The sequence below is a fragment of the Rousettus aegyptiacus genome, unplaced genomic scaffold (genome assembly GCF_014176215.1).
Source record: "Rousettus aegyptiacus isolate mRouAeg1 unplaced genomic scaffold, mRouAeg1.p scaffold_m13_p_2, whole genome shotgun sequence".
Taxonomy (NCBI): Eukaryota; Metazoa; Chordata; class Mammalia; order Chiroptera; family Pteropodidae; genus Rousettus; species Rousettus aegyptiacus.
In genome coordinates, this window is record NW_023416295.1 from 133,470,371 (window position 1) to 133,494,504 (window position 24,134).

At 37.1% G+C, this 24,134-nt stretch overlaps 1 protein-coding gene across 5 annotated transcripts in view; it reads left to right on the plus strand.

Moving 5' to 3' along the window:
- The window catches only part of SLC38A1 (solute carrier family 38 member 1), a 61,120-nt gene extending 42,989 nt beyond the window's left edge, over positions 1-18,131 (plus strand). For 4 of the 5 annotated variants that reach the window (XM_016165931.2, XM_016165924.2, XM_016165917.2 and 1 more), the window contains 11 exons: positions 381-454; positions 1,884-1,976; positions 2,310-2,391; positions 3,400-3,482; positions 4,857-4,915; positions 5,037-5,156; positions 6,374-6,453; positions 8,060-8,160; positions 9,408-9,526; positions 10,108-10,249; positions 10,346-11,328. In XM_016165931.2, coding sequence (XP_016021417.2) covers positions 381-454; positions 1,884-1,976; positions 2,310-2,391; positions 3,400-3,482; positions 4,857-4,915; positions 5,037-5,156; positions 6,374-6,453; positions 8,060-8,160; positions 9,408-9,526; positions 10,108-10,249; positions 10,346-10,575 — 1,183 coding nt within the window. In that variant the 3' untranslated portion in view covers positions 10,576-11,328. Of the gene's footprint in view, positions 1-380; positions 455-1,883; positions 1,977-2,309; positions 2,392-3,399; positions 3,483-4,856; positions 4,916-5,036; positions 5,157-6,373; positions 6,454-8,059; positions 8,161-9,407; positions 9,527-10,107; positions 10,250-10,345; positions 11,329-12,260 lie in introns of those variants that run through there. The other variant, XM_016165949.2, reaches the window with a different exon arrangement.
- The last annotated feature ends 6,003 nt before the right edge of the window (positions 18,132-24,134 follow it).

Sequence of the window (24,134 nt, forward strand, 5' to 3'; positions counted from 1 at the left end):
TCTGAAAGCCTTTCCCTAATGCCCACAACCCTTTCTCACACTTTCTTACTTGGATGTAACATAAATGGCACCACAGACTGCAAAGCTTTCTTTCTAACGCTATTTTAACGTCATCCCAACTGAAATGGTACCAGAGAGCTATTTAGGCTGTGAGTTACGTAAAGGATTTGAACTGTTAGTTATTCCGATTCTAATGAGCAGTTCTTTATTTGGTAGAACGTTTTTGTCCAGGATTTTAAAGAGGGTGTGACTAACAGTTTCAAAATTTGGATACAATCAACAAATAGTGTTACCATATAAATAAACCTTTGTCCTTGTAAAATGTAAGGTCAGAGTATGTTCTTTTATAATTATTACAAAATTTATTTTCTTTGCTTTAGGATACTCTTGTCTTCAGTGACACTGCTGTCTATATATTCAATAAACCTTCTGTTGATCTGTTCAAAGGAAACAGGTAAACTGATAATATGTCTAATTTTGTTAAAGCCAGAGTGAATGATTCTGATGATGATATTGTGAACAAATGATGCTCTCCCTGTTCAGCAACTTGATTATTAAAGAAGAAGAGTACTTTGATGTACGGTCACTGTAAGAACTGTAGTAGAAGTTACCTAGAGATATTTATACAGTAACATATAAATTAAATTGTCATGAACGATGAGCAATAGTGTTGCCTTTTAATGGAACCCACAATTATACCTGTTTTTCTAGTTTAAGATGACTTCATTTTAAGGGCTTTCGTGTTTCCTTGAGTCTTTATAAATTCAGAGCACAGATCCCATGTTTTTATATTATAGCCTCTGAGTTTTAAGGTAAATAGAGCTTTCATTCTCTTGTACTTATTCCAAGGAGAAAATGTTACTCCCAAGTCAATGTGGGATTGAGTGTGCTATAAAAAGATTTCAAGTTCTCTGGCCAGTATAATACCTGAAGTGTTTATTTTCTATTCCTGGGATACGGGATTATGTTTGTAATACTTTGACTTTTACATGAGCTAAAACCATGTTGGCCAACTATTACTGTATATAGATGACTGCATTTAACTGGAACATTTTGTGATAAATTGAGGATTTAACCACCGTCTAGTTTACAGTTTTACGAGAAATTAAACAAAGGTTTAATTTAGCCTGACCTATATTGCTTTCTGTGGACCTTTTGAAAACCTGAGCCTATCATAAGGAAATATGAACACTTTTTAAAAAAATGAATGGTTTAGAATCTTAGTATTTATTGAGATGAGCTAATTGAATACTTTAGAATTTTGTTGTAGCCAAATTGTTTTTTAGACAAACTTATCTACTACTATCTTTTGTGAGTTATATACCTTTGAACTAAATTTTAGAATTTTGGTGTTGTGACTATTACATGTTTCTAAGCTTGTTATTATATTTTGGACACTTAGGGCATTGGTGGAATATTATTAGGATAATTCTTGTTAGGCTAATCAGTTCAGGTAATTAGTTCAAAAGGAACCTTTTGTCACAACTATCAGAATTTTTATTTTTAAATCAAATCTTTATTCTAATAATACTCACCAAACCTGAGAATGAGATCAGAGTGGGAATTTCCCCCCATTAAGGTAGAAAGACTATTTACGGTACTAAAAGAGAAGCCTTATGACCTAATAGTTTAATTGTAATGCTTTTGTAGCCAGTCTGAAAAAGGAGAAACAGTGGTCATGTCTGACATTTGAAAATGTCAAGAGGTTGTTTTATAATGAGAATGCCTTAACCCTCACAAAGCCAAGAAGACTATTTATGTGATTTTGAGAAAGATATGAAATAACTTGGGTAATAGTCAATAGCATGATGATATTTTGGCTATCTTTTTTAACTGTTAGAGTCCTGCCATTTCTTGTGTTCTCAAATATGATTTTTAAATAGGCTGCATGGTTTATGAAAAGCTGGGAGAACAGGTCTTTGGCACCACAGGGAAGTTTGTAATCTTTGGAGCCACCTCTCTACAGAACACTGGAGGTAAATAACAAACAAACAAACAAAAAACCCCTGCTTTTCTATACATAACTTTAAATTAAGTGAACAGCATTATTTTTCTAATTCTGGTGGTTGGGTGACCACGTGAATTTTAACCTAATTCAAGAGGTTAGCATTCTCATTGCCAGAATGGCACATGGGAAGTAAAGCAGAGACAGCAGTCACTTATTTAAAACTAAAGATGCTGCGAGAGTTTCTAAAGCTGTCTTTGTGTCTTGTTGAAAGTTAGTCTAAGAACAAGCTGGTAACCTTTTATATAGCTTGCAACATGAGCCTTAGTATCTTCTTTCTAAAAATGTTCTCATTTTCCTCTAGCAATGCTGAGCTACCTCTTCATAGTAAAAAATGAACTACCCTCTGCCATAAAGTTTCTGATGGGAGAGGAAGAGACATTTTCGTAAGTTATAGTCCATTTTTTTTTAAATAGAATAACTAAAATGTTTGTAATTTAAATGTGGGCTAACCAAAGTTTTTATTTTATCAAAATTGTGGAAACAAAGTTTTTCCTAGGCTGTTTTTGTTTGCTTGTTTGTTTATTGTTTTGATAACAAATTTCTCTGGGATTATATAAATGAGGGAAGCAGGGAAAACCATTTGAATATGAACATTTAAAAGTAAATTCATCTGTTATGTTGCAAATGGTAGATGCTGCATTTTCATAAAAGCCTGAAATCTATATCTGGTTTCTGGGAAATAGAACAGATATAGAGTATTTTTAACACAGAAGTAACATACGAGAAAATTAAGACCCTAACCTCTTTCTTAAAGAAGGGACATAGCATTCTGGGAGCAAAATTTACATGAATCGACCTCATTAAAGATGTAGCTAACTCTGGAAACTGTTGCAGCTGTGTTTGGCACACCTGTTACGTTTTGACTCTTTCTTATTTAACAGTTCTTGTCAGTGTTAGTTTCTCTGTTTTCTTTCAAGGGAGACTCATAGAAGGCACAGTTCTTAGTGTTCTATAATCAGGATTCAAGGTCAAATACAAGAGATTATGAAGAAAGCAATGCCTACCTGTGGTGACTTGTTTTTTTGATGATATTAGCCTAACAAAACCAAAAGGATTTTTCTTTTTAAATAATTGATAAGACAAATTGTAATCTGACAGAATGCAATGTGTGCATTCAGCTTTGAAACCACATAAATAATTCAGAGGAATGCCACATTTAGCCAACGGGAGAGGAAAAGAAAACAATATCCCTTCTTCCATCACATGGGAGAAAGACAAAAGTAAATGAGTCGTGGTTGGGTTAAACTGTTTGGATAAAATTTAAATAATGATAAAAAAGTTAATGTTAATAATAATAATAATAAATTAGAATATACTGAGAAATTTTACAGTTAAGAAAAGAAATGTCATTTTCTAAGAAAATATAACCTAACTACTTAACTATCTTTCAGAGCCTGGTATGTGGATGGCCGTGTTCTGGTGGTGATAGTTACCTTTGGCATAATTCTCCCTCTGTGTCTCTTGAAGAATTTAGGTAAGGAAAGATCTTGTTTTCATCATGGTCTCTACAAGTGCCCAGATGAATCAGAAATCTAAAAAAATGAACAACTTTGTTCTCTACTTTCACTTGTAGGGTAAAAATTAGGTGCATGATAAAGTACAAGTATTAATCAATCTCAACTTTAATATGGGAGAAAAACATTGGTCAGTATGTGACTTTCTAAGCAATCCTTCTACTAAGCTGTGGAGGGGAGAAGGGAGGTTCTGGGGCGAGCAACAGATAGTGCTGTTTCCAGTAACACAACTTACAGGGTATTCAGAGAAAAGTCCAGAAAAGGGAATTCTCCTTATACATGGTCTTTAATAATTTGATTATTTAAACGAGTAGATTTTAAAATCTTATATTTATATCCAAAAGTATAATGAATCGCTCTTAAATTATTAGTCTATCCAATCTCAATTATTTGCCTCATTGAAAGAGGGAGAGAGAAGTGAAAAGTCAAAAGTGGTAAACAATCTCTAAGTCATACCTACTTGGTTTTGACTTTCTGCGTGTGTGTTTGTATTCGGAGATAAGTGTGCCTGATGTTTTGCGAATTTCACACGTTAAATAATGTAGCCACACTGCTATCTGGTCCAAAGCCTCGAAAGGCAGATATTTAAAATTCTTCCCAAAATGATTGCTACTCACAGTTTTTTTGTTTTGTTTTATATGAAAAATATCAAGCCTCTGTAGCTGTTCTGTAAGATCTATCAATAGATTTTTAAAACTACTTAAAAAATCTGTGTTTAGGCTTTTCAATGTATATATATGTAGCTTGTTTCAGTTTAAGTAGAGAAGGGCTCTTCTCCCCCAGGGATGAGAATAGTGCAGCCCCCCAGAGGCCACTTAATTCTTCCTTTCTGGAGGTTGCGGTGGTTGGAGATCTCCCAGGCATTCTAAGGGGAGCAAGGTAAAAATCCCCAGATGCTCAATTTGTCCCTAGAAATCACCTCATCTTCTGTGCATGCCCTTCATCTGGGAAGAGAAGTATTGTGGCTGATATTCATTATGCACACAATAAATGCCTAATAAAGAATAATGGATATGGCCATAGATATCCATCAGAGTATAGCAACAGAGACCTACGGCTAAATTTGGGAGGCTCTTTCCCCTGGATTCTGGGAATCTGTGTTCTCTAGTGTGTCAGGGAGAACTGAAATCAAAACACATAATGTTTTTAATTAAAGCTGCCCCTTTTGCCAAATAAAGTAGCACTATCAAATAACAAATAAACCTTGTATTCAATTTAGCATGTATGTATATTATTGGAACCCCAAACTATGCTTGAAAAATACATTGAAATAAATAAGGTGACTGATGACATAATAATAATTTTCTGAAATTTTTTTAAAAACCTTTTTATAGGGTATCTTGGCTATACCAGTGGATTTTCCTTGAGCTGTATGGTTTTTTTCCTAATAGTGGTAAGTGTTGGTTGAAATAATTGATTGGTTTTGCCATAGTATAATGTCATGCAACAGTTATTCATTATTTGGATTTATTTAATAAAGTCTATACAGTTTTTCCTATATTTTTTAATACCAGGTTATCTACAAGAAATTTCAGATTCGCTGCGATGTTCCGGAGCTAAATTTAACAAACTCTGCTGCTAATTCAACAAATGCTGACATGTGTATGCCAAAATATGTTACCTTCAATTCAAAGGTAAGTTTTCTTAGCCTTCAAATATGAAAAAGAGCATTTTTATTAAGGACATATATTTCTCATAGTCGTAGTAATTAAGCTGTTTTGAATGTATTTGCTCTCAAAAAAACATGATACCACTGCTTCCAACTCAATCCATTTAAAGACCTTTGAGAACTAGCCAAACATTATATTTCATGCTCCCTCTTACCCAGTTTACATGTAGGACAAACTTAAGCATTCTCTGTGAAAATCTCTTTCTCAATAATTGTCTCCGCTCTTCTCTTCCTTATATGTCTTTAAAAACAGATAAATAACATCTTTAGCCCACTGCTTCCTATCTGATGGTGACAGAAAGGAAGATCTCAAACTTCTCCAGCATGCATTGTTGAAATGCAGATATCACCACAAATTGGCACTTAAGAAACTTTCATACTATTGAGATATTGTTAATAGTATGGGGAACAGTGGGCTATAGAACCATTTAGTCTGGGTTTTGAATCTTCAGGCAAGTTACCCAACTCCATGTATAAAGATGAATATTTTGTATCTTCCAGGGTTTTTTAAGAATGTACCTGGTACAGTGCTTGGTGAAATTAGAGCATGAGAAATGCTACTTTTCCTTCCTTCTCTGCCTGGTTCTTTTTGCATAAGAAGTTATACTGAGTTTGAAAGTTTTATCTAAGAAAACTAAATAGATCTTTCTCTTTCTCGTAACTCTAAGGATAAAGCCAAAGTAGTAAATATGGAAGTAATTTTTCTTTTTAAATGCCATCTTTTAAGTCTGATTCGATGAACCCTATATAGAGCAAAGAGCAGGGCGATAGGGGTGGAAATCCTAAGCATGTCACCTAACCTGTTGGAAGGAGTCAGAACAGCAGTGGTCCGTCTACTTCTCAAAGTTGCCGTAGGGACTCAGCAAGATAATGTAGGAAATGTGCTTTCATAACTGGCTAGTGCTATATAAATACGGGTCATGTTATGCTTGGAGTATGTAAAATATGCTGTAGTTGAGCTGAATCTAAAACTCCTCTGTGCCAAGTGCCTAATGTCTCAAGCTAGATAAGCTGTCTTAGAAAAGCTGCTCTTATTTTAGATATCAAAGCCCTCCTAATAACCAAATAATCCAGGGATTCCAAAGAGCTGTCAGATAAAAAGACATCTTAGAAATACTGGAGCTGTATAATTTTATGTAAAAATATCTTTTCTTAATATTTATTTATTTTTCTTTCAAATAGACCGTGTATGCACTACCAACTATTGCATTTGCATTTGTCTGTCACCCATCAGTCCTGCCGATTTACAGCGAGCTTAAAGAGTAAGAGGTTTTTTTTTTATTTTTTACCTTATGCATTTTATACCTCTCATTAATAGGTAACCAGACTTATGTAGTGAACCCCTACAGACTCATCACTCAGCTTCAACATTTACTTTCTGCCATTCTTGAGCAAGTACTGTATTTTAAGAAAAAAAAGAAAAGAAAAGAAAAAAGAACAAGAACAGGAAAAACCAGAAACCTGCAGTATATTTTAGCTGTAAATATAGCAAGTGGCCAACTGTGTGAGCTTTGTTACTTAATTTGGTTTTTCAAAAACTATATTACTTAGGAGAGTTCAAATAAGTGTGTCACTTTGTGTTCCTTGTGCTTAGTTGGCAGGTAGATAATAACGATCGTCATATTCATCTGTAAACTGCCAAATACATTGTATCTGACTTGCCTGTTGGTTTAGGTGGAAAAGGCTGGTAAATCAGGCAAAAAGAAATTAATTTTAAAACCACAAACCAAACAAGAGAATATTGTTCTTTATTTTAAACTATTAAGATGATTCTATGGATATGTTTTTGATTGATGTTCTAGAGAAAACTAAAGCCCTGCTTATAAATTCCCTCATGGCTTCCTTTTTGGTCTACTATTATCAGACTTTCTACATAAAAATAGTCATCAGGGCACAGTCTTAAGCTCTGACATTATATACATTATAGCTATCTATTTCCATTTTGAAACAAAAATAAAGCTGATTTCATTTAGCATTGAATTCACTCATGATTCTTCCTCTTTCATATTTAATTGATATACATAAATTTAAAATATCTATGTCTACCTATCTAGGTATACATCAATGCTAACTTTATGATCCTATATTTAGGATATTTAAATATGTCTTTGGGATCTTTGTGATACCAAATTTAATAGCCCAGCTTTTAGTTTGTAATTTTCTCATATGTGTACTTCTCAGTTTTTCTTGTTTTTCCTGTTACGACTCAACCAAATATTACTGTCAGTGGTCTGTTATTGAAAACAAGTCTTGCAGATTGTTGGGGCAGTGAAAGGAACTTAAAGATTCATCCAAAATCCAGAGTAGACCTGTCTTAAGAGATAAACCCCTCCATCACTGGAGCTGTGATCTTTTGGATACTTATTGCTGTGAAGACATACAGACTTTGAGGTGCATCTCTGGGGCTACTCAGTGGGAAAACTGGAACCTAAGAAGCAGTTTTAGCAACAGAACACCTGAAGTCAAGTTCCAGCCCTGCCCCTGGCCTCTGGGGCTGGAAGAACAGCATCTAAATTTATTCTCCATTTTTCCCCTGTGCATGCTGGGTGTGGAGATAATATTAAACACAAATATTGAAAAATGCTCTCTGCCCTTCAGATGAGAACTCAATATTCTTTCAAAAGAATGGGGAAGAACGCTCAAGAGATTGTTAGTTCCATGGATCTCTCTCTCACACACACAATACCCATTCAGAATAAAAGAAGCTATTCTAAACCAGTATAATTCCCCAGGGAAATTTCACCTGGACAGATCTGCCCTACCTGATAGAAAGAAAATTAATATTAACACTTCCATGTTAAACACTGGTGCATATAAATTCAATAACATCATTTTTAATTGTTCAAATTCCTTTATCTTTGTTTTTAGTCGATCACAGAAAAAGATGCAGATGGTTTCAAATATCTCCTTTTTCGCCATGTTTGTTATGTATTTCTTGACTGCCATTTTTGGCTACTTGACATTCTATGGTAAGTAATTTCTGTCATAAGTAATTTCTGTCAGTACATGAATGTAGATGTTTGTAAGTAAATAGTAAAAATCAATATCAAAATAACTTTTAATATGATAGCCCCCCAAAAAGCAACCAATCTATTCATTGATTGAATTTGCTGTTCTTTTTGTCTACTTAAAGCAAATGGCAATGGTTCCTTTACATATCATGCCGACTGTACAATAGAATAATTACTGAAATGATGTACTCTATTTTTTTCTCCTAAAACTGTCCTTAAAAGAAACAGCATTTTATAAGCATACTACCTTTACTGAGGAAAGTTTGGAACGCTATCAGAGAATTTCCTAATTGCTTTGCAAATTGGGTCAGATTCCATTAATAGAAAAGAGAGAGACAGATGTTGAAAGTGAGAAGGAGCAGAGTGCTACACTCATGACGCTCTGCATTAATTAAAAGTAAAATGCCTAATTGTTCACCAGAAGTTGGAGCCTTGCAAAGATTTGAAGGAATGACATAAAAAATTCAAAGGATTGTAATGTGAGATGCAATGAGAAGCCATTGAAAGGAAACATGGGGGAAAGGCTTGATCTCTTGTCAGAGGAGTGAGCATTTTTGCTCTCAGTGACTGCCATTCTTAGCTTTAGTTGTCTTTGAAATACCTCTTTCTCAAGTTCAGAGTTGAGAAAAAGTTCTAAGTGGTACATAAACTAAATACTTAAAAAAAAAAAAAAGAAAAGCATACATGGAAGAGAAGAAATATTTCTTGATGGTGGTTAAGTTCCATTAGCATCTCTGTTGCTTGGCCACTGAAAGTTCAGATCTAAGAGGAGAATTTGAAAGAGGCTCCCAATGAGCTGCAGTTCACCCATCCACCTAGCAGGACTGTGGCTGTTTGGCGTTGTTCGAAGAGAGGCACCAAGTGGGGGAAACTCTGGACTAGGGAGGGCTTTGTGCTCCAACCATTGTTATTTTTAATACCAATTTACTCCTATGAATAATTTTAGTATAAATTAAACATCGCCACTTTGTGTAGCTTCTTCTAGTGGTTACTGTAAGTTCCCGTTAGTTAAAGTTACAATGAACAGTGGGAACATGTCTCACACAGGGGATTTTTCTTTTCAGCTCTATGAATTGTTTTAATTGACAGTTCAACACCCAGGTCATTGCTTTCCTTGGCCTTTGGTTTACAAATCCTTTGTTGTTGGTAAAAACTGATGTTTAGTGATGTGCTTTGTTTCTTTTTAACCTTTTCCTTCGTTTTAGAACGCGTGGAATCAAACCTCCTTCACAAGTACCATAGTAAAAACGACATTCTCATCCTGACCGTGCGGCTGGCTGTCATTGTTGCTGTCATCCTCACAGTGCCAGTGTTATTTTTCACAGTGAGTAAAAGGCCTCAGTGCAATCTTAGAAAAGCCAACGTTTCGCCTTTCCTTCTGCCTTCGGGAGCCTGTTCCAGGGAGAGCCTATTACAGGTAGCTTTCCTGCATCATGGAAACTGCACCAGGGAGAGATCCCAAGACTCAATTAAGACTCTTCAGAAGAAAGGTGGGACCAGTGAGATAGGGTAGCCTCTGATGGAATGAATCTTAATTCTGATGGAATGACTCTTAATTCTAATTAATCCGTCCCTCTTCTTTACAGAGAAATATAGGTAGAATGTTAAAATTTTGATCATACACAATGAGAGAATATAGAAGGACCAAGGGAGAACACCTAGCTATAGATAAAACAAAAGCAGAAAATGTTTCCCCCCATGGAAGAAAACCAACTCATAAATAAAAATGCTTATATCTTAAGTCAAGCCCCCCATCCCTGCTTCCCAAACCGTTAAGCTATCTATAATTCACTAGGTATTACAAAACATTTAACAAATCCCTATGTACCTGCACATCAGTTTCTGCTGAGAACTGTGAAAGTTGACATGCTGCAGGCCCTTATAGAATCTCTTGTTTTCCTGCAGGTTCGCTCATCTTTATTTGAACTGGCTAAAAAAACGAAGTTTAATTTATGTCGTCATATCTCTGTTACCGTCATACTCTTGGTTATTATCAACTTGTTGGTGATCTTCATACCCTCCATGAAGGATATTTTTGGAGTCGTGGGTATGGCTTTATGACTTGACACTTATTCTGCAACAGCTCTTTCAGAAGCTAAAATTTCACAATGACAACTTCAAACTTTTTTTCCTTATTTTACAGGAGTTACATCTGCTAATATGCTTATTTTCATTCTTCCTTCATCTCTTTATTTAAAAATCACAAACCAGGATGGAGATAAAGGGACTCAAAGAATTTGGGTATGTCTCATGCCAGCCACTCTCATTTTTCTGATTAGTTTTTCCATTTCCATTTGCCAAATAAATAGTCAATCTCCACCATGTGATACTACTTTTAATGGCCTTGAGGGGAGGCAACAGTCAGTTCTGTAGTTTTCCCCTTTGGGAGATGTAAAATTTCTCACCAGACTCTATTCCCTCGGAATCTATTCCCTTCCCTGTTCCCTCAGAATATCTTTTCAGGTGTTACTCTTATGGTTCCTTAGTGTTTGCTCCGAGCTAGGACAGGGCCAGCTGGGAAACTGGATGCTTATCGTCTTAGTCTGTATAAGGCGATGGCTGATCTTTAGCAAGAGAAAATGAAGTGGAGAGAGACTCAAAGATTTTATGCAGTCCACTGTTTATGTGTAACTCCTAGTCATGTGACTCCTTCCTACAGCTCGGGGAACATGTGATGCCTTAATTAAAATGGCTGCATTAGCATAAAGAGTCTTTGAATGATTTGACAGAGATGCTTTGGAGCAACAGACCTGGATTCAGAAGATCCCTTTCTATATTGGGATTCTTGTTTCCAGGTCTGGGGAAGTACAAGGGCAACTTCAAGGTGGTGTACTTGGAGACAGTGAGGGAAGCAGGGGTGAAGTGGCTGCTGCATGAGTACCTTCTGGAGCACCATTTTGTTTGGCCTTGGAGAAGGCTTCTCAGCTGCTCTCCCAGATAGTGTAAGAACTCCAACCACACATAGTACATGAGTCAACAGACCCAGATGAGAGATGTAGGGATCATCCTTGTGCATTTAGGAGAAGCAGCGTTGATGCCAGGAGAGCATCTGCTTCCCCAACAGGGTTATCCCTGAAGTCATGAATCCCGAATCCTTCTAAACTTTACCAGTAGTTGCTTCACAAGGACAGAGAGGAAGGAGCAGTCACTCTGGCACAGCAATAAAATATACTAAGATTGACTCTGAAAATGGTAGAGGCCTGTTGCCCATGAATTCTCTGGGCCTTCCAACCCCACCCCCTTTAGAAAACTGGCAGTAGGAGCTACTGAATAGCATCAGACAAGGGCCCCTATCTGTGTGAGGACCCACTGGGAGTTAGAACAGACCCGCGATGCTAAGCCTGTGTGCGGCCCTCTCAACCCCACCATTTGCCTCCTCTCTTTCCCTTTGGTCTGCCCTCCGGGTTCCAGTCCAGCCTCCTGGGCTCTCATGGTGCTTCATCTTTCTCCCTGCAGAGCTCTCATTGAATAGTCTCAAGGCCAAGCAATTTATAATCTTGTGTTCTCCAGGTTCTGGATTTAATAATCTCCTTACCTGTGGCCTTCATCAACCTTTGAAATAACTTAGTTTTTGACACCCATTTCTTATCTCACTTGATTAAATCTACTTTGCCTTTATATCTATTTTTTTTCTACTTTTTCAGACAGAAATATTCACCTGCCAGCAATAACCTAGGTTTTTGGTAAAGAGTAGTGAAATGGGCTGCATGTTTTCCCAGGCTGTTTTTGTTGTTGTTGTTTGTTTGTTTTTGTTTGTTTTTAATTGTAGTCTTAGTTTGAAAGAAACTGTAAGGATACCCAGTCAGCTATAGAACAGACTCACATTGAGGTGACCATGAAGTCAGAGAGCAGACTGTAGAGGATGGCTCTGCATAGTGTGTTCTTATTTTCCTATGCTTGGAAATTTCAGAAAGATTCTCACAGTTCAGCAATGGTCGTAACAAACCCCAAATACAAGGGTTCACAAAAGGAGAGGGAAAGCATTTCTATTTATTTCCAGGTGCATGTGAGAAATGTTTGCTTCGCTGAAAATAACCCATGCTTTTCTGTTGCTCCAGGCTGCCCTTTTCTTGGGTCTGGGGGTCTTGTTTTCCCTGGTCAGCATTCCCTTGGTCATCTACGACTGGGCCTGCTCATCGACTAATGGCAAAGGCCGCTGAAAACCAGCTAAGAAAAGGAAACATTCTGGTCTGCTGCTCAGTCAAGTCACCACACATCAGCAACCCTCGTCACTTCTTTTGCAAGTTTACAGAAGCAAACAGAAATTTACAAGATACTTAAAATGGAATAACACTTTGGTAGAAAAATAGGGACCTGTTTCTATAATGGTTCATGTTCCTCCAAGTTTGGGATCAAGTTAAGGATTGTGGATTTTTTTTTTCAAATTTCATGCAATCATATTTACCAGTACTTTCCACAGTCAGTTATTTTTCATTCTCCTAACCTTGCTTTTTATGACTTCATGGTCTCTTAGAACTTTGAAAACATGATCATCAATCATGTTTATTTATTATACATCCAGATTCTGAAATAATTTTCCTACAAATGTTCAGCTCATACTATGTGTACCTTTTTAAAAGAAAAGAAAAGAATCTTGAATTGTATATATTTATTTTGATTTATGGGAAAAAATGATTTCGTAAATAATTTGCCTATTTTGGTTAACATAGCACACAGGGATAATCATATGAGAGTCACAGGGCATGTGCCCTTGCTGGATCAGAGCATGCTCAATATTTGAAGTGGCTCTGATCCTCTGGCAGCAGAGCTCCAGTAGTCTGGTGGCCTCACCGGTACTAAGTTCTGCTCCATGCAGGTACATTCTCTGGTGAGTGCTCTCAGCTGGGAAGGGGGTGAATGATTTTTATGTATAGTAAATATGTTAAACTACACATTTGAGTAATCTAGCAAAGGAAGTCTTGTTGTCCTCTTGGCAACTTGTGTCTAATAAATCGAGGAGCAAGAATACCACAAGAAAGATTGTGCAAAATGCCTAAGAAAATATTCTTCTGATGCAGGAAGCCTTCAGCCCTACAGCCTACACCATATTGTTGAAGGGGAAAAATGTTTTGTTAAATTGCAAATCCAGCAGCTTTTATTCATGTCCACCAGCTTTTTGCACAGAGAATAATGTATATCTAACCAAGGATGATCTAGGATGAATAATTCCTGTTTTATATTGGGTACTTCGAGGGGATCTTTAAAGAACTTGTTTTATATCTATAAGTTTAGATTAATACAAATACAAGATTTTTGTATCTAAATAAGCCTCATTCCTATTTCTTTTCCATTAACAATCCACCCAGAGTCTTGAAAAAAAAAAAAAAAGAAAAAGAAAGAGAACCCTCAGAGATAGTCTTTGAGAAGAATTTGTGACAAAATCACTGAATACCTGCCTTCCCCCAGAGGAGGACCTTGGTGCCTGTGCTATTTCCTCTTCTTGCCCGTAGCCAAGGGGTGGGCCATGACTGCCTGCCCAGTGTCACCCACACGAGAAGACAGAGTTGCCTCACACTCTGACTGAAGCTACACAGAGTCTGAAAAAAGAAGAGAGTTCGGGACTTGGTAGCTTGGAAAGTTATGAGGGACAGAGCCCAGAACTGCATTACCCCGAAGCAGGGACGTCACCTATGATTGGATTGTCCATATCACGCAGTAAGAAATGTGTGTGCTCCATGAGCTGGTCTCTTGAAACAGGCCTCGTGTTTTTATCTACATTCTGGTTAAATTTCTCAAACGTATAAGTTCACCGAGCACAGATTTCTTATCCTGAGACAAGCAGACTCTAACCGCAGACTGGGTAGTTTCCAGGCACTGAGCTCTGCGTTCAGCTTCTCCCCCACTTGAATTCCCAGAGACCCCCATGCTCACTGGGAGTAACATGGAACTGCCCTCTCCCATTTACAGACTAACGTCCCACAGGAAAGGCAGGCCTCGCAGCACCTCATGATTCTCTCATGGGAGAAGGAAAGGTTATTACCTGCGTTTCTTGGCAGGGTCATCATAGCTTTTAATGTAATGCTCCAGAATTATATCCACATTAGGTCAGAGTTCAGGTCTTTAGATATGAATACCTACCTATGTATGAATATCTAATTCAGTAAAATACACTGTCTTTGTCAGTAGTATCTTTCATATTAGATGAGCAGAGAGAAACTGAGCAAAACAAGTCAAGTCATTTGACCTTTGGAGGCTTGTCTAAAGCACCAAGTAATGAAATAGCCGATCATGGGATGATCCTCCATTTAAAAAAAAAAAAATCATAATTTAGTCTGCAAGCTATGATGTGCTACTTTCTATTTTCTCATTAATTTATAACAATTCATTGTACGCTCACAAAGTAAACTTAGAAAATTATCATTAACTCTTGAGGGGAGAAGGAAGGGTAGTGATATATTTGGATCTCTGGATTTTATGTGTTGGTACAAGGAATTATTTAAAATATATTTATTTAGAAGAAGCATATTGTTGATGTCTATGATTTTTAACATCTTTGTATATTTAAGTTTACTGTTGACTGAATATAATAGACCCTACTATAATTTCACTGATTAATCATATCATTTGTGTGAGATTAGCTGTAAAGTATACTGCTCTTAATCTTGTTCAGAATAGTGAACTGGTAGCCAAAAATATATGTATCACAGATGTTAGGTAGAATTTGAACAACATGGTCAAGTGCTATAGAAGTTTTTCTGATAAATTAGTAGACTAAAGAATATTATACATTAGCCATTGGGAGCAGCATGTTTTCCTTTAGTGGGTAGATCTCAACACTAGTGAACAGTGCCAGTTTCATACTTTGGATTTACAACTGTTCTCTAATTATTGTGGTACAGAATACTGTAAATCTCTAATTTCCTTAATTTTACTTATTGGAAGTAGTGGTAGTAAACTGTGTACAGGAAAGAAACTTAGTCTTGTTAAGCAGAGGCAGTCCCCAATTTATAAGCTGATAATATTGTATTATGGCAAACAGTTGGTTGTTTGCAACCAGGAATGTATTTTCCTTTATACATGGTGGTTAGGTCCCCAGACTAGCTGGAAGAGATTATCAAACCCATAGAATTGTCTGAAATGAGATACTATAACAAGATTGCTAAAGAACCTAACCACTAAATATAGTATTGTTTCTAGGGGGTATTTGTTCAGAGTTGCCAAGAACATGTCACTTCTGGTACTAGAATCTGGATTGCCCACTTCGGCCATGACACCATCTGCTAGATGGCAGGGGTAGGGTTGCCACCAGATAATGGTGACTGGAGTGGCCTGAAGCAGGGTCTCCTGCAAAGGAGGGGAAGAATAAGTCACCTGGTGATGTGAAGGAGGAGCGTGAAGGAGGACAAGAGAGCCTTTTCTGGGTTATTAACCACCAGGGACATCCCTCAGCTCATACCCTTTCTTTTCTCCGAAGGTCTCAGGCTTGGTCTGCCTGCTTCTGTTTGCAGGACCTTTTGCTCCTATAATCCATTTCCTTCCCTGCCCACTGCAAACAAGGGGTGTTGTTGCATAGCTTCTCCCATATGCTAATGCTTAGAGCCAGCACATGGCACTTTTAATGGGTTTAGTGCTAGTAAACCATCCTTTAACTGCCCAGTAATCAGATGGTAAAAAAACTCACTACCCACTTTCCTTTTTTTACATTTGCACACCCTGTAGAGAAAGCAGCACATGGCTGATCGTTGTGGGGCTTGGAGTGGACAAAGGACTGTGGTAAGATTCTGTAGTACTTCAGAGGACACCTCAGACAGTTACCCAGAATTGATTTTTTTCTGGAGTTGTACTCAAGCCTCTAAGCCAGTGGTTCTCAAAGTGTGGTAACCAGACCAGCAGCATCAGCATCAGATGAGAACTTGTTGGAATGCAGGTTCCCAGGCCCCACAACAAACCTAGCAAAATCAGAAGCAGGGAGAAGCAAATGGTGTTTAAACAAGCCCTCTGGGTGATCTTAATGCACATTAAGTTTGAGAACCACTCTGAGCCAGTTAGTCTCTCCTTTTTATTCCCCATTATTCCTACCTATTAGTCTCAGTGGATGGTTCACAGGACTCATGGGACAAGAAATGGGAACCAGTACTTAGAGGAAGGAAAGGGGGAGGCAGCCGGATCTCCCCCTCCCATTGGAAAGGGCTGCCAGCACTCGGGTGTAACTTAGACCGAGGCACAAGATCACATTTCTCAGAGCTGTGAAGAAATGAAAGTGAGGTGTTATTGTTTTCCGGTTTGGTTTTTTGGGGAGTGTTTTGTTTTGTTTTGTTTTGTTTTGTTTTTGAGGGAAATTAAAAGACTATACCTTTTGTAAATGGAACCATAGAGGAAATATTGAATTCATGCCTGGAGTAAGTTCTCTAGAATGTTTGGGTTCATTGAGTGGTGATCAGTCCTGTCCTCCTTTTAAAGTGAATACTCTACTGAAAGGTCTGTACTGCATAAGGAGCTGCAAACTGCTTGGAAAAGAATGTAGAGCTCGGCTCCATTTCAGTATCTCAGAATGCTGGATGGAGCTGCACAAATAGTTGAGGTGAGGGACATGTCTGCGATATGATCAGATATTTTATTTTATGCCTTAGAGCAAAAGCCATTAGTTTCCCTTAGTTTATCAATATAAATGGCTTTAGGCTTAGAAAGAGAGTAAGCCTTAAGAATATAATTCCTCCATTCCAGTTTACAGTAAACTCTAGCTACTTTCAAAACAAAGAAGGTACAGACTATAGCATTTAGCAATATTAATGATTTCCTTAGGGATGGCATATCTGAGAATCTTTTAGCAATAGAATATACTTCCTCTAAAACATTTATGAATTATTTATAATGACATAAGGCTTTCAGGTACAAATGGGGGGGGGGGTGGAATGACTAACAACTGAAAAATATCACTAAATCTAAAAGGGAAATTTCTTGAAAATTATATAAAATTCACAAAGCCTAGAAATTCTCCTTTAGGGTTTTCTCAGAGAAAGGGCTGTGAAACTGGGCCCATCTATATATAGGCTTGAATTTGTGTTTTTAAAAGGAAGAATCTATGCAGCTGAGGCTTATTGTAGGAAATAGTTTATTTGTATGTAAATATATTGTAAATAAACAGGAGGCTGTATATTTTTGCAGTTGTTGATCCACACTGAACTAGAAGTCTCTAGTGTCTGCCTATCATAGCTATTAGCGGTTTTGTTTGGGAATTAGAAAAATTTACATTCTCTCCCAGGTAACATAGTTTTCTCAGTGTAAACTTGGAACCTAAAAATCTTAATTGTTTAGAAAGAGAAATGTCTGAGAAATAGTTGCATTGATTTCTTATACTGATATTAAGATCAATTATTTAAAAGATAGACCTCTGAGCTATAAATAAGGAATATTTACACCTAAATTATTGTCATATAGAAATAGATATACCCCCAAACGATAAACCATTTCTTCATACTACTCTTTCACTGTTAACACTGATACCACTCACCACACAGTATTATGAAAACAGAAGTTGGGGAAAAAATCTGATCATAAACTATGAGCACAAATTCAAAGGGAAAAAAAGCATTCTTTTAGCAAGCTTTTGAAAGTTTTTGAAAGCTTTTGAAAGTTTGCCTTTTATTTACAATGTCGACGGCAATATAGACTGTCTTAAGTAATTTTTTTTTCCCAAAACACTTGAATCTTGATTATTGGTATGTAATGCACTCTCTGGAGTCCAGTATATTTTATACTTTATTTAAGTTCAGTATGTTTAGCATACCACTGTTTTATTAATGTAAAAACCTTGTGAATGAATTTCAGATGATGAGTCACAAGTCACAAAACTTTGCTATTCATGGTTAATCAAATAGGATTTCTTTCCCCCCTAGGATGTGGTGTAAATAAAGAAATGTAAGAAGTTCTGTTCTATAACTGCTCTGTTAACATAGTTTTTAAACAATAAAAAATATTAACTAAAAGTATTTTTGAATTTTGTGTTCTTTCTTTTGAAATGCAGTACTAAAAAAAGGGCATTGAATACTATGCACACTATTCCGGATTGGAGACAGATCTGCACACGTTTGTTCATGTTCTCGAACATTGTAAGTGCATGGAAGCTTACATTTAAGTACCCGAACCTTACGATATACTTCTGATAGAAATCTCTCTGGTCTGAAATATATTACATATGTTTCCATCCTTCATAATCAGAGTAGGTGGAACATAACATTTTCTTTTTAAACTCAGGTTCATTTTACAAATACTGATTTTTGTGCAATGTTGCAGAAAGGACTCTAGTCTTCCTTTACCTACATTGCAGCCACTCATAAAACAGGAAATTCTATCGAGACCTCCTTTTCTCCAGGAACTATTGAGGAGAAAGCTGCAGCCTGGCCTTTTCTTGTCCATCATTGGTTCCTCCCCATGATCTTAGAAAAGTTTTATCAGAACACGAGATGGCCAGAGTCAGATATCCAAATTCCTCTTGTGGACAGGGTCAGTGCAGGAACAACCTGGCCTTCATGGTGTGACTGGGTGTGAGGCCCATCTTGACTCTCTCTGAGCTGCCCAAGGTGACAGCCCATCCTTCAGGGCCACATTGGTGTACACGCGGATCTCAAGGTAGGAATTTGGCTTAGTCTACAATTAAAACTAATGAAAGATCAAATATTGATATACAAAGAATTGGCCCAGTTATTTGAGCCTCATCAATTCCTTCCAGACTATCCTAACCAGGCAGAACACAACTATAATTAGACAGTAGAGAACAGGTCCTCTGAGTTGTGAAGTTGGTGCTATAGGGGGTGAGGAGAATAACCCTTATCCAGACAATTATGTGTAAGATGGCAGAGTAGAACAGTATTGGCAGACACACGAGAGTCCAAGCTGTATACTCCAATCTAGCTTCATTAGCAATAAAGCTGGTATTTTTATCTTTATGTGCCTCTTGTTTGTACTTCTTAATTGATCAAAAGTCTAGGGGCGAAGGGTATGAGTAATTATCACTTTCAAACCCAAGCAGTTGTAAAAGCGTATATATCCAAAAGGCTGTGATGAGTTTTGGTCTCAATCAAAAGGTCCGGTCCTGCTGTGCTTTTGATGGTTCTGACTTCTCTTGTTATGGCTCCATGAGCATCTGCCAATACTGTTCTACTACTCTACCATTTTACACATAATGGTCTGGGTAAGGGTTATTCTCACCCCCTATGGCACAAACTTCACAACTCAGAGAACCTGTTCACTTAACGTCTAGATTTATAATTGTGTTCTGCCTGATTAGGATAGTCAGGAAGGAGTTGATGAGGCCCAAATAACTGGATCAATTTTTTGTAAACCAATATTTTATCTTTCATTAGTTTTAATTTTAGACTAAGCTAAAGGCAGCTCAAGGCCAGGAAAGCGAGCCCAAGAAATGCCACTATACTTCACCTACACTGTCTATAAATTTGGGTAAATTCCTCTCTATTTGAGTTCCCCTAAATTTGCTAAGGTTCCTGGCCTGCAACGAGGTGCCCTTCCTTACTACCTATAAGGATAATCCTAGGCCAGCTTTTTTGAGATGGTTTTTTGGTCATTGGCTTCATAAGTAAAACCAAACTTTGTTCTTTAAAGTTGTTTAACATAGCTAATTAAATGAGTATCATTCTCAAATATGACATCCAAGAAAGACCATGGTTACATAATAAATTTTTAAAAATTATATACTGGTAGAAATAAAAAGATTCTTGTTGAACCTTTGCAAATAACTATATTTCTGTAAAAAAGTAAGGAAACCGATTTTTTAATTTGGGAGTGGAAGGAAATTCAGTGAGAGCAAAAAAAAAAAGTTTAATTTAGCTTTACAAAAGCAGAGTCCACTGAATTGTTATAGATTAAAGACAGCTTAAGAAAAAAGAAAAATGCCCTCCTATATATCTAAAAATAGAGCATTAAAACTGTCTCAACACAATCACAGTAAATATTTCCTCATCAGCTCATTCCATCCTGTGTAATTCTTTTCTGCTGGATCTTGAGTTTGCATTCTGCTTTCAAAAACTTGTTTGCTTCTGGACTAAAAAGAATCCTATAAATCCATACTCACTTTACAGGTTCAGCCTGAAAGTAGTCTAAGTAACATCAGCTCAGAAGCTTGTACCCAGGAGTCTCTTTGAAATGTCAATAGTTTAACATAGTTGGCACAGTCCTTTTCCATGAGACTCCGGGGTTGTCTCTTTTTGCTAAAGATCCAAATTTGGGGCTGTAGCTTATAGCATAGCCTCAGGCAACTTTTAGGAAGCAGAAACCTTTTTAATAACGAGACTGACAGGCTGTGGTTTATTTACTACAGTAATGGTTATCCATTCTATCATAGGCATCCATTTTATCATAGGCATCTTTCCAGATAGCCTTGAAGAACTGTTTATTATTCCACCGAAAGTTCACCCTGTAATTTTTTTCCCCATTTCAAAGTCTTTCACAACTGTCTTGTCATTATCTATATATCTATATTTCATATGTAATATCTTGGAGAGGGAAAGACCTTTCTTGGTATAAAACACAGGAGTCACAAAGGAAGTAACTGATCTATAAATATTTGAAAACTTTAAATATAATATGTAATTACAGATTTACATATATAATGTATAATGTATAACTGCATAATTATAGGTATAACATAAATATTACATATTATAAAATGTAAAGACTACATGTCAAATGTTAACCTATAGACTTTTGTCTGGTTGAGACACAAATAACTTCTGTCCAGTAGAAATATAGCTTCAAAAACTTTGCATCTAATTTAGCAATCTTATTCTATCATTCCTTTTTAAATACCAGTAAACAACCAGTTCCTCAAACTTCCCTTTAAACTGGTTTTACCATTTCACATCAGATTCATTGTGGGTTACTTTGGTTTATTCCTAACATAAACAGTCTGGAAACAAGATCATTTTTTAAATATATTCTTTGTGGTCCAAATGGATCTCATTTGCAGACAAATGCAGAAATTCCTATTTTTAAACAAAACATGTCTGAGAGCAGGATAGGTCCTCGACCACTAGTTGGTGCCTTTTTTTCTCAGTCAGGCAACTAGAAACGAACTAGGTCTGTAATGAAAGCTTAGTGCTTAGGAATTAGGCATCGCAGAAAGAATTATGTACTGTCCCTACCTTTTGAAAAGATGGCTCTTTTAAGCAGCTTAGAAGCAGTTTGTTTGTTTGTTTGTTTGTTTTTTAAAGGCCTGGGGAAGCAGCTTGCTTTCACTTTTCAAACATCAAAATTACATCAAAGTTTATATTTGAGGTAAAGGTTTATTTTCTTATGGAACAGCATGATGGTTTGGAAGAGCATGGAGGAAAGTGTAAGAGCTACTTTTCGTTCATAGTTGTCAAAGCCCCCTTTGGCAGTCAAACACTGTCCTTATTCCTGGATTTTTTCTCTTAGAGATTTTTGGTGGAGCCCATTCAGTGATCTATATGTTTGAGGATTCAGTTTTCCCTACTACCCATGGCACTTGACCAATAACTGACAGGTGCGAAGCATAAACAGCTTGTCCACTTTGCCCCGATAGCTGCTGTGAAGGTGTGCCCATTACCTGCAGAGCACCCCTACGGGATGGGTCCGGTTTCCCTTCGGACTTGCTTGATACTGCACAACTTCTTGTTTGGCTCCTTCCCTCTCAGTTCCACTCCCTGACCCCTTGTGGGTTCTTTTTAGAAATACTTCCTAATAAATGACTTTTACACAAATTCTGTCTCAGGATTTGCTTCCTGGGAACCTGACCTAAGACACCAACTTTGCCTCAGCCCTCATGTGTAAAATATGTTGAAATGATCTGAACTTTTTGAGCTTCCTTGAAAAATCAAAATTTGGGGGCTTTTGTTTTGTTTTGTTTTTAGGAGGAAGGGATCAGGCCTTAGCTAATGGACCTTCTTCCCTTCATTCAAAATCACACAAACATACTTCTTGTGGAATAAAATGCCCTTATCAATTTTCCAAGGTTCTTTCTCTGCATGGGGTAGCCACAAAACAAACCCAATGGAACAGCGCATTCTGTCAGCAGGGTTCATTCAAATGAGGATGGGATTTCTAACCATTTTCAGTAAGCTCACTCATTTTCTCTCCCAGAGCTGTCTAAAAACTCTCCCAGGCCATGACCTCTTTTCAAATGATGCTCTCAGAGGACACTCATTGCAGTGTTTGTTTGTGTGTCTTATGTGGAGTGAATGTCAACTACTGTACTACCTTCGAATTTGAAATGGCCAATAAAATATTCTTGATGTCATAGGTTAAGTCATATCATGTCACTATATTCGAACTCTTCCAACGATTTCCCATATTACTCACAGAAAAAGCTGAGGTCCTTCTCTAAATGGTCTTCCAGGATCTCTTCCTCCTTACCCCACCCCAAACTGGCCTTCTTGTTTCCTGAACATACGAAGCATACCCTGACCTCAGGGCTTTTGCACTTGCTATTTCTTCTGCTATTACACTCTTTCCACAATTACCCACATGGCAATTATCCTCAATTCCTTCAGGTCTATCCCTAAGACCTCTCTGACCATTCTATAAAACATAACAACTTAGCTACCCATATCACTCATACCTTACTTCCTGTATCCCTTAGCTTGCTTCATTTTTGTTGACAGAATCCTTATCTCCATCTAAAATGCTCTAGTTTGCTTGTTTATTTGTATATGGTCGGTCTGTCCTCACCTAGAAGGTAACTGCATGAGGACAGGGTCTATGTCTATTTTTTCAATGCTGTATCCCTAGTACCTAGAACAGCGTAGGTATTCAATTATTTGTTAAATGACCGAATGTACAGATTAAGTCAATTTCCCTCCTGAGATTTAATAATCAGACACAGTGGTCAATATCATAGTCCCAGATTTGTTTTCCACCCCCTTTATTATTTTTAAATTTTAATTTAAAAATATATTTCTTTATAGGTGTTTAAAAATTTATAAGCCGCTCCTTGCAACAAGTCAAGCATTACAGAGAAGCCTTCAGAAATGGTTAATAATCTTCTCGTATAATCCAACATCTTGAAATAACCACAAGGAACACGCATACAGACCTAGACTGATGGAGGGCTAACTTTTTTTTTTTTTAGGTTCCTAGACCAATACTAAATATCGGAGATATAAGTTTCGGCATAGTGGTTACACACATAGATTATAAAGCCAGACTGTCTGGATTCAGATTTATTGGCTCTGCAAGTTCAGACATGTTACTTAATATCTCGATGCCCGGTTTCGCCTTTGTAAGGTGGATATAATAACAGGATCTTTACATAGACTTGCCGTGAGGATTAAATGACTTAATTAAAGCAACAAAAACTAGAATAGTATAAGTTATGCTGTGAGCGCGAAGTAAATTATCTACTTCTGCTTCCCTCCCCCACCTAACAATAGTTCTTGATAATCACTCCAACACAGTACCGAAACCTTAACACATTCACACCATTTTAAAATTGTCCTTTGTTAAATTCTTTTCAATTAACTCCACTTGAGAGAGTGCCTTCTCTTTTCTCCCTGGGTTAAATCCAGTTCAAAGCTTACTCTATGCCTGCACTTGTGTAGTTAAATACAACTGGAGAAAAAACACAAACTCCTGACAAATTGCACTTTAAATTCATGACCAGGAAGTAAAACTGAGCCCCTGATGCCTACCGGGAATCATACCACATATGCCAAGTTCGCTCATTCTCCCACTCTCTCAAACAACTTTTTCACATCTTCTCTTAAATCCTAAAACCTCACCCTATCTTCATTCTCAAAATAGGATTTTATTTCCTACCTCACTGAGAAAGCATCAGAAGAGAATTTTCCCAGGCTCACACCATTCCAGGTACCCGCCAACCAGTACCATCCCCCACAAGCTCAGCTCTCCTGCCTGTTGTTACCATAGATGAACTATCTGAATGCTCTATAAAGCCTGTCTCGGTACTTGTTGATGAGATCTCAATCCTAATTGAGGCCATTGCGCTAGCAATTTTCCCT